At 37.0% G+C, this 11,531-nt stretch overlaps 1 protein-coding gene across 3 annotated transcripts in view; it reads left to right on the top strand.

The window, feature by feature from the left end:
- Window positions 1-610: 610 nt before the first annotated feature.
- LOC132156744 (low density lipoprotein receptor adapter protein 1-B-like) overlaps window positions 611-11,531 on the top strand; it is a 42,774-nt gene continuing 31,853 nt past the window's right edge. For all 3 annotated transcript variants that reach the window (XM_059565740.1, XM_059565741.1, XM_059565739.1), the window contains exon 1: window positions 611-880. In XM_059565740.1, the coding sequence (XP_059421723.1) occupies window positions 796-880 (85 nt within the window). In that variant the 5' untranslated portion in view covers window positions 611-795. The remainder of the gene's footprint in view (window positions 881-11,531) is intronic.

The following is an 11,531-nucleotide window of genomic DNA, read 5'->3' as shown; positions in this document are numbered from 1 at the left end:
TTTAGTCATAGTGTTCTGAAATATTAGCTGAAATATTGTGTAACATATCCACTTCTACATAATTGACACTACTAACTTTTTTTTCTTCTACTTTTTTTCAGTAGTGCAGCTGTGCAATTTACTTATATCAGAATACTAATGTTTTTAAAATAAAACTTTTTTTTCTGTAAACATTAGTGTAAAACCCCTTTACTGTTACATGACAGAATCCAATAGAATTGACTACTATTGTAATAAATGTATAATAACAAAGTTTATACATAAACACTAGATCTAAATAAAAAAAGAACACCTTATATCTGCAATATTCTTTATTAGTATTAGTATTTTCCTCTGTTCTCTTCTATAATGTTGTTTTATTTAGTTATTTCATTTTGACCATTATCCATATTATTCTAAACCGTAGTATTATACGTGTTTTAAATCGTCCGAATACTAAAAAATGAATGTTTAACCATTAATAATAATTGTTTGTATTAATCACACGAGTCAAAAGGCATATTGTTTAAAGACACACGCCCACTGAATATAATCTGACTACTTTACATACTCGAACCCCGCCCACTCACGGCAGCGTCATGACGGAACATTATCCGATTAATTTACATACTAAGCCCCGCCCGCCGTGGCGAGCATGTTCGTGCATCCACACGGGATCATCCGCGGAAAAGGAAGATAATCACAGGCTGTCAGAAAAGTTTTCCTGCGGGGAAAGGATAGGGCTCGATCGGGCAGAGGACCGCCGGAGGATCGCACTCTAAGGATTATTAATTATCACAATAAACTGTATTCATCATGGACGCGCTTAAATCCGCCGGGCGCGCGATCATTCGCAGTCCCAGTCTGGCTAAACAGTCGTGGACCTCTGGAAAACATAAAAGTGAGTTTTACAGCTGTTGGAAACGGTCGCTATAGGTCTTGTTTATATCTGTTGATCTGTTATGTAGTTCACAGTCAAAGTTGCTTTTAACTTGTGTTTTAATTTGATCATTTACATGACATTTCATAACAAACCATCGAACTGTTCAAGTTTTCAAAACCGCTGTTTGTAAGTCAACTATATGTTAGTGCAATTTAAAAGCCGTTTTCAGGAAATTGCGCATATTGTCATGACTGCTTTGTGTATATTGTATAAATGATATAGATTTGTTTCCAAAAAGGGTTGATAACCGAGAACCGTTTCCGATTCCGATTTTAAATCACAAAACCGAGTGATTGTTTTCGGTTTTTGACAGCCGGTGTTCTGACAAATAATGCTACCTATCAGATTATGCTACCAACACTGTATTTATCATACTGTAAGGGTAGGTTTAGGGTTGGGGTAGGTGTACATGTTAATAAAGCCTCACACCTTATTAATATCATGCATGAAGCAAAATCTGATAGGTAACACTTTTCGCTATCGAATTATGCTACCATTGGTTTTAATGGGAGGTAGCATTTTTCGACAAGGCAGCACAAATCGACAGAACACCTGTCCTGCGCTGATATTCACTGAATCTACAGTTGATCAGTGTTAGTTCGATTCACGAACGAATGATTCTTCTGAAACGGTTCCATGTAGTGAATCAAAAAGCAAAACCCCGTTTCACGATCAAAATACTTTTTTTTTTGGTATAACATACTTCGAAATTAATGTCGTGTCGAATTCCAAATGATTCTTAAGAACTGGTTGTTTAAAGTGAATCAAAAACAAACGATCGATGTACCCCGATTCGCGACTCAATGATTCTTATGAGTCGGCTCTTTTCTGGGGAGTCGTAAACACACGTCGAGATCACTGTCGCACGATTCACGAACAAATGATTCGTATGAACCGACTCTTTTAAGCCAATAGAAAACACAGCGCGACCGGATCGATATGAATCAGATGAATATGATTCAGCTTCTGGTGTTTTATCTTGCTGTGGAGAGCATGGCACTGGAATAGGTCTGGTCCTGGCAACCCAGTGTTGCTAGGCAGTGCTTTTTAGATGTACATGGACCTGCTTTATTTGGGGAAAAAAGCAAGAAAAACTGAAGGAAGATACCAGTCTCTGACATTCTCTATTTTTCTGTGGTTCATTTGGCCGTTTCATTGCAATGTTGTCTCAGCTGCAATAAAACGCACCCTCAAAGGAATTATTCCAAACCTGGCTCTCTTTTTGTTTTTTTGTTTTTTTGGAGGACTATAAAAAGTGAAGAATGTTGGCTGCTGTTTTCGATATTTAATGAAAGTGAATAGAGGCTGGAGCTACCAAGCTCCAAAATGATAAAACTAACCATAAAAGCAGTCCATACTATTATTACACATTACATTACAAGTCTCCTGAAACCATTTAAAAATATAGTTAGAGAGGCAAAGAAATTCAAGTCTAGATCATTTAAAAAAACGTGATGTTTGGACACCAGAGTGGCATCAAAATGCAATTTTGTATAGCTTTTTAAAGTGAATAAGGACTCAAATTTAGGCCTGTTTCTCACACACAGTTTTCCTGTGGCTTTAAGATGTGATATGATATTATAAATTATGTATGCACATTTTATAATGCTTCTTTTGAAGCCTTAAAGCCCTAGTCCCCATTCACTTTTCATATAAAAAATGCCAGGCAATATGTTTAAAGACATTTCAAGATCTTGTTCAATTTCTGGTTCCTGTAGAGAGGCAGTCATGCGGTTTAGAACAATACAAGAATGAGTCAATTCAGGCCTTTTTGTCTTTTGGGTGAAGTATTTCTTTAAATCTCTGAGCACGTGCACTGCTGGTCTCAGCTGCTCGTGTTCTCCTGGATCCAGAGGTGTGTTTGATCTCAGATGCGCTGTGTAAGTCTCACAGACAGCAGAGTTCAGTCCATCTGCTGCACGGTGGCGTTCACAATAACAAGCTTAACTGCCTGGTGACCTTTTTGTTTGCTTTTATGGGAAAACCCTCCACAAACATGCTTAGCTGTCAGACTGATCTCACCACACTGTCATGTTTGGGTTTTGGCATGCATGATATATCGGCGACCATGCTAGTACGATCAGTATTGACATGGTTTAAATTAACCACATGTCAGTCAATTATCATGTTCTGCTGTTTTCAAAGCCATGCATGAAGGAAGCACACCATCCATAAAATGTATGTATTATTTATAAAATATATGATAAATATTTAATATAAATATAAATGGCATATAAATAAAATATATTTCATAAATAAATAGACTAGATATATAGATTGTGAATTATATGAAAGTTATTAAATATGTTTAATATGTATATATATTTATTTGTATTATATTTTACAAATATTCTAAATAATATGCTGAAAAATGTTATAGTAAATAAAATACATTATATAAATAGGAAATTATAAAATATTTAAAATACTTAAAAACAAAATATTAAAGCTTGAACAGTTTATATATATATATATATATATATATAATGTATTTATAATTAATCAATTATAATAATAAACATATGTGTGTGTATATATATATATATATATATATATATATATATATATATATATATATATATATATATATTTATGTATCAGTATAAATTATGTAAAATCTATCTACCTACACATTGTAAAAAATCTAAAAATGTTTGTAAAATACATTTAATATTAACATTTATTATAAAGTAAACATAAAAGCAATATATAGAAGTAATATAATAAGTCATATATGTCCAGTCCTAGAAATATATCTGAAATATCCTGTTGTTTTCTTTGTTGGGGTGTTTTTTGTGTGCTTATCTCGTGATCATTCCAACATGAACCGAAGGCAGCATCATACCCGAGACAGATTGTCTTTTGGTATCCATGGTGACTTTTATAGTGGACTGGGTCAGGGTTTGTTACTAATGGTCCGTGTCCTCATCCTGCACAAGACGGACACATTTTTCTGCACACATGATTCCAGCTCACCTGCTCTGAGGACACTTACTCGTATCAGTCTCTGCAGTAATGGTGCAGCAGACAGAAGTTGTTATTTTTGAGCCTGTTTTAACAGGAAACGTGTCTCACCACAGCAGATTCACAGCATGATGCCTGAAAGCCACAGTCAGTTCTACACCCTATGCACCCAATCATGATGCATTTCTAGATAGCAGCAGTGCACTGTAAATTAGAACTGTATCATGAGATTATGTGGCCACTTTTGGCGCCTGGAGCTTGAATTTAGGATTTCTAATCAAAAGTTCTAGAATATAATTTTTGAAAGTAAATGTTCTGATTTTGAGTTCAGATTAGAAGAGTCATATTCAAACCAAAAGTATAAAAACAGCCTAAAGCTAAGCTAATGAACTATTACTTAGCAGAAACCCATTTGTTCTGATTATTGTGACTAATAAATGTAGTATTTATAGAACATCTGTGATAAGCGGCAACATTCAGCCTACCCGGAAGTGCGAAAAACTGCAATACATCGAAAATCCGCCAGGGGAAGGTCCCAAAAGGAAGCAAATGTCCATAGCCCCCATGTTAAAATGTCCGTTTTCACAGCATAAATTCATGTTTTTACAAGTTGGTCCCATGGACTTTTATTGTATTTTTCGATAGCTTCCGAGTGCCTGACAACTGTGAGGGGGGTGATTTTTTTTTCTAACTCGTTAGTTTAGATCGTATTTAGATATAAAATATATGACAATAAGGGTGTGGTTAACTTTGAGTGACAGCTTGATTGACAGCTGACAAGGCAGCGCCACGGAGAATGACAACAAGAAGCGCCATTTTTTAATTTTAATAAAAATTAAAAATTAAAATGAAAAGAGGCAGGTTTGTGTTTTATATTTTGTTTTTTCATAAATAGGCAAACGTTATGTGTAGTTGAATATAATCAATATGCGTTGCCTGAACCACATTTGTGTGGCTATAATGTTTAAGATTTCTTTTAATGAAAACGAAAATAGTTAGTATGGTGTTTTATAACATATTTCGTTGCCTAAAATATACACAGAGATAACCGAATTTGCAGAGCGATCTGAGTGAAGAGCGCTGCGTCAGAAGGTGGGCGGGGTTAGGATTTCCCAAGATTTTCCAAGATGGCACAGCCCATACCCCCCATAAACGTCTTCAAACCCGTTCTTCAGAAAGTCTATGGGTGACGTCACAGACGCTTTGTCCATATTTTTTACAGTCTATGATCTGTGATATCAATAGTTGTGTGGTGATACTTTGATACAGGACTACTTTTATGATGCTTTTTATGGAGCTTGATAGATATTTTGTCACATACACATAATATTTAAAAAATTTTTTTTTTTTTTTTTTGCAATATGCTCTTAGTTGATCGTAGAAAATATTTTTTTATATGTTTAAGTTTTGGTGTAGAAATGATTTATTTTAAGGTTTATAATTTTTAAAACGAGTAATATACATTAAGCAATTTAATTAATTTCAGATCATGATAATAAATATATTATTATGGTTATGGAGTATCAACTCTTTTTATTGGTCACAAAAAATATACAATATTGTTGATTGTTGATGACTATTTTATGTTTAACTGTGGATTAAGTGATATGTAGAACTAAATCATTTTATTAAATCATAAAAAAAATATTCATTGTTATACATCAAGTTATTAATTAATTTAATTTTGAATTTTGGCACTTGCTAGACATTAATATGGTTATGGATTTTTTTTTATGTTTCAGGGTGAATTAAGTGATATTTAGAATTGTTAAAACATAATATGCATGGTTATTACATACACTAATTTATAATTAATTTAGGCACTTGATTATTGAGGCATTAATATTTATGGGTATGCAAGTTTTGTTTGAATGTGGATTAAGTGATATGCAGAACTGATTTATCTTATTAAAGTGTTTTTTATCAAACAATTAAAACATAATATGCATTATCGTCTTTAACAGTAATAAAAAATGCAATATCAGAAGTAGATTATTGTTGTTTTGAGTGCCATTTAAGTGATGTACTTTTATTAAATTTAACCATTTTATCCACTAATTTATTGTGTGAATGTCAGTATTTTATGCAAAATAGTTTTGCAACCTTTGTTTTGGGCTTTGTCTGTTTGTTAAACTACACATTTCTCATTTTGCAATGACAAGCTGTTTACTAAACGTTAAGTAACAGATGAAACAAGTTGCTTTTACCTGGGAGTGTCTGTGTTTCTGTTATTTTTTTGTTTGAATTGAAAATTGAGTAAATGACAGAATTTCATCTGTGGGCTGAACTATCACTTCAATGAGAGCTGCTTCTTTTGACAAGTGGAATGAATCCAGTGATGTTTTTAGAAATCAGAGACGATAGTGAGTCAAAACAATGATTTACGTTGAATTATTTGAGTCATTTGAGCAGAGCTTCTGACTTTGCCTGCTGGAACTGTCATGTCAATAGAGCATTATGTTTGGAAGGCCAGATTTTGAAGAGTTTTTGAAGGCTGTATTGCATTCATGTCTGTGGACAGAGTCTCATTCAGGCTAGTGGCAGTTGGTTTCAATAATCTTGTGCAAGCTTATCGTTGAGTAAATGAAAAGCTCTGTCATTTCCGGTGCCGTTAACCATCTTCCCACAATGCTGTATGTTTGTCTGATCATCTCAAGACAGCAGATTTGAATAGCAGAGTTTTCTCTTGTGGTCGGCTGAGCGTCTGCAAATGAACACGAAAGGGCAGATGAAACTCAGTTATCATGAGTTTCAGACAGACTTCCAGCCAACTCAAACTCTTAAATATAAAGGTGCTTCAAAGCGATGCCATAGAAGAACCATTTTTGCTTCCACAAAGAACCATCTCTTTCTTACGTTTATTATAATCTGAAGAACCTTGTTTTGTGAAACAGAAAGGTTCTTCAGATGTTAAAGATTCTTAGAAGAACCTTTTTGTCTAAATGGTTCCATTATGGAATCTTTAAGTAGAGTGCATTAATTCCCACTCACTTTTTTTTCAGCTGTGTTGGTTGGGGAATTATTTCTTCCATTATTTTTTCCCATAGGGATTTTAAGTCTTTGTTAAAGCATCAAGCTAACCAGCTTGGAGGTGACATTACACACACTACATTACAAACCTTTATTTAAAGCAAAAAAGTATCAGAAAATTCTCTGATTCTCATCCCAACCGCTTCACGCTCGGCTGCAAACCGTCCCAGTGCATGCTGAAGGTCCTGGCTTGATGAGGCCAACACGACAACATCATCCGCAAAGAGCAGAGACGAAATCGTGTTGTCACCAAACCTGACCCCCTCCGGCCCCTGGCTGCGCCTAGAAATTCTGTCCATAAAAATCATGAACAGAACCGGCGACAAAGGGCAGCCCTGCCGGAGTCCAACACGCACCGGGAACAAGTCTGACTTACTGCTGGCAATACGAACCAAGCTCCTGCTCCGGTCGTACAGGGACCGGATAGCCCTTAGCAAAGGGCCCCGGACCCCATACTCCCGGAGCACCCTTGACTACCTCGAGTCTACAAGGAGTTTCTTGACTACCTCGGTGACTTCAGCTTGGGTGATGGACGAGTCCACATCTGAGCCCTCAGCCTCTGCTTCCTCAATGGAAGACGTGACAGCGGGATTGAGGAGATCCTCGAAGTATTCCTTCCACCGTCAAACGACATCCCCAGTTGAGGTCAACAGCTCCCCACCTCTACTGTAAACAGCGTTGGTAGGGCACTGCTTCCCTCTCCTGAGGCGCCGGACGGTTTGCCAGAATCTCTTCGAGGCTGACCGATAGTCCTTCTCCATGGCCTCACCGAACTCCTCCCAGGCCCGAGTTTTTGCCTCCACAACCACCCGGGCTGTAGTCCGCTTGGCCTGCCGGTACCTGTCAGCTGCCTCAGGAGTCCCACAAGCCAACCAGGCCCGATAGGACTCCTTCTTCAGCTTGACGGCATCCCTTACTTCCGGTGTCCACCACCGGGTTCGGGGATTGCCGCCTCGACAGGCACCGGAAACCTTACGGCCACAGCTCCGAGCGGCCGCTTCGACAATGGAGGTGGAGAACATGGTCCACTCGGACTCAATATCTCCAGCCTCCCTCGGGATCCGGTCGAAGCTTTGCCGGAGGTGGGAGTTGAAGATCTCTCTGACAGGAGACTCGGCCAAACGTTCCCAGCAGACCCTCACAGTACGTTTGGGTCTGCCGAGTCTGTCCAGCTTCCTCCCCCGCCATCGGATCCAACTCACCACCAGGTGGTGATCGGTTGACAGCTCCGCCCCTCTCTTCACCCGAGTGTCCAAGACATACGGCCGGAGGTCGGATGAAACGACCACAAAGTCGATCATCGACCTACGGCCTAGGGTGTCCTGGTGCCACGTGTACTGATGGACACTCTTATGCTTGAACATGGTGTTCGTTATGGACAAGCTGTAACTAGCACAGAAGTCCAATAACTGAATACCGCATATACAGTACAGACCAAAAGTTTGGACACACCTTCTCATTCAAAGAGTTTTCTTTATTTTCATGACTATGAAAATTGTAGAGTCACACTGAAGGCATCAAAACTATGAATTAACACATGTGGAATTATATATGGAATTACATACATAACAAAAAAGTGTGAAACAACTGAAAATGTCATATTCTAGGTTCTTCAAAGTAGCCACCTTTTGCTTTGATTACTGCTTTGCACACTCTTGGCATTCTCTTGATGAGCTTCAAGAGGTAGTCACCTGAAATGGTCTTCCAACAGTCTTGAAGGAGTTCCCCGAGAGATGCTTAGCACTTGTTGGCCCTTTTGCCTTCTGTCTGCGGTCTAGCTCACCCCTAAACCATCTCGATTGGGTTCAGGTCCGGTGACTGTGGAGGCCAGGTCATCTGGCGCAGCACCCCATCACTCTCCTTCTTGGTCAAATAGCCCTTGATGCCTTCAGTGTGACTCTACAATAGAGCCCGACCGATATGGATTTTTGGGGGCCGATGCCGATATTAACTCGAAAAGAGCCGATTTATAAGACGATATTTTGATTTTAAAAATAATCTGGATATTAGACCCATTTCCTATAAACTGCACTTACACAACATTCAATAGCAAAATATCTGCCTGTTCTATGTATGTGGGCTGTATAAACCATTTTCCAGAATGGTCTATGTTAAAAAAAAAGCCTTAGATTACAATCTCAATGACTAAACAATTGCACATCAAAAGTATATATTTTTTAATGATCAAAAAACAGTCTGGTTTTAAACATTTAACACTTTTACTTTCTTCCAGTTGAAGCTGGTTTTAACAGTCTGTGTGTGTACTGTAAATAAATTATAATACTAAAGTTAAAGTATTTGCAGAAGTAGTCCCACAGTTTGCTGCTACTGCATTCACCTTTTTCAGCCATCTGTAGGCAGAAAGAGAGACAGAGAAAGATTAAGCATGTGTATTAATAATATCACCATGTATCATTACTCATGTCATCATTAGAATTATAATAATAATAAACTGGGATCTCCTACATAGGCAAAAATGAGAAATATATATATATTTTTTATTTGTCAAGCAATAGGTATTACCTACTTATATTTAACAATATTATTTCAACATTTTCCTGTTATGTCTGTAAAGCTGCTTTGAAACAATATGTAAAAAAAAAAAAAAAAAAAAAGCGCTTGTTCAGCTCACATTTATTTACATGTCCCCTCTGGTTTAATCATTTCTGACGCACCTACTGTAGTTACTGTAACTACACTATATTTGCTCTCACAGAACATCGTCTTGCCTACTATTACCGGAAGATTACGGAATCAATTCGAAGTTGAATGGTTAACGTTAGTGTCATGAACACACCGCTGTCAATTTTGATAAGAACCACCTTCAAACAAGTTAATAGCAAGCATTTAAGGGGCCTGCTAAAAAGGAAGCTATTAGCGTTAGAGTTTGTGTTTGCTGCTGACCGAAAGGAGGAGGAACAGACTATGAAAGAGCTCCCGCTAAACGTTTTTAAAACTCCGCCTACGCCATAGCGCAGCGCAGCGCAAATCGCGTTGTATCTGAAGGGCAACGCTGAACCCAGCGGCAAGCGGCGTGCATACCGCGTCCTGTGTGAAAGGCCCAATTACGCGGTCATTATGTGGTAAACGCACCGCAATAGAATAAGAATAAGTTAAACGCTAACGTTATAGTTTGACCTCCTATTAACGTTCGCGCTCTTCCACTGATAAACATGGTATTAGCTTTGTGGCTAATCTAATATAGCAATGCATTAGCGGCTGTAAGTGATGTTACAGAATATTTAGAAGTGATGATAGGACCGTTAGCTAGAACTACCACACAGTTTTTATATACAGGGTATGAACTAAATCTACAATCATTTCACATGACGAACGACAGACTCACCGTCAAAACAGTAATTACATCTCCGTGGCTTGGCTGATCGCTTTCTTCTGTAGTGGACTTCTGGCGCTGTTGTTAACTCTGGAGCTGCAGAGCTCCCTCTGGTGGGCACACTATGCAACACTCATAACATGAGTGAAGCATGAGACTCTGTTTCTCATGTTTCATCGGCCGTTATAAATGCAATTAGCTTATATCGGCCGATAATATCGGCCGGCCGATATATCGGTCGGGCTCTACTCTACAATTTTCATAGTCATGAAAATAAAGAAAACTCTTTGAATGAGAAGGTGTGTCCAAACTTTTGGTCTGTACTGTATATTTATATATATATATTTAATGTGTTTGTAGGCCAGTTGCAGATGCCAACAAATCAGCACATTTTGGATATTTGGACAATACTTTACTGCAGAACAGCACTTGCATTGCATCTGATTGCTTTTAACTGTAGAACAGCATTTTTTTCTTTTTTATGATGTGTCAATACTAAATTAAACTAAATACTAAAAACTATTCTCTTATTAAAGTATTTTTAGTAGTTCATATTGGCTGCAAAATTATTGGATGGTTAATATGAAAATATGAATATTAAATGAAATCAGACAACTGGAAATCTGTGTATTTACAACATTTGGTTTGATGTTTACAGGTATCTCAATGACTTTCAAATAGAGTGCCTTTATATATATATATATATATATATATATATTATATAAAGATTTACCACCTCAGACATCTTCAGTATCTGTGTTCACACACACACACACTCATATTCACGCTTGTGTGGCCGGAGATTGGAAGCAGATCAGGGTCAGTAAGAGATTAAGAAAGTGATTTTGTAAGGAAGTAGTTTGAAATTGATGGGTATTTAAACTTCTCATGATTAAGTGATGTTATGACAGGACTGTGTGTATGGCTGGGTGATGTATTGAGCATTCATTATATATTCGTGATTTTTTATTTTTTATTTTTGGTGGTGATGTGAGTATCCTCCTGATGATTTCAATGTGCTTTCAATTGGATCATTAGAGAAGTTTCATGATCATTTATTTGTCTCCTGTCATAAGTTACATTTTACAATATAACCAAATAGAAAACCGCTATTTTAAATTGTAATAATATTTACAATATTACTGTTGACATTAAAAAATAAATGCAGCCTTGGTGAACATAAGAGACTTCTTATTACAATTTATGTATTGTTTAACATTTATGTATTGATACATTGTGTGGAATTTAAACATAATTCTTCATAATGTTCATAGTAAGAAA

The sequence above is a fragment of the Carassius carassius genome, chromosome 14 (assembly GCF_963082965.1).
Source record: "Carassius carassius chromosome 14, fCarCar2.1, whole genome shotgun sequence".
NCBI classification, from domain to species: Eukaryota; Metazoa; Chordata; class Actinopteri; order Cypriniformes; family Cyprinidae; genus Carassius; species Carassius carassius.
This window is presented reverse-complemented; position numbering and strand designations above follow the sequence as displayed.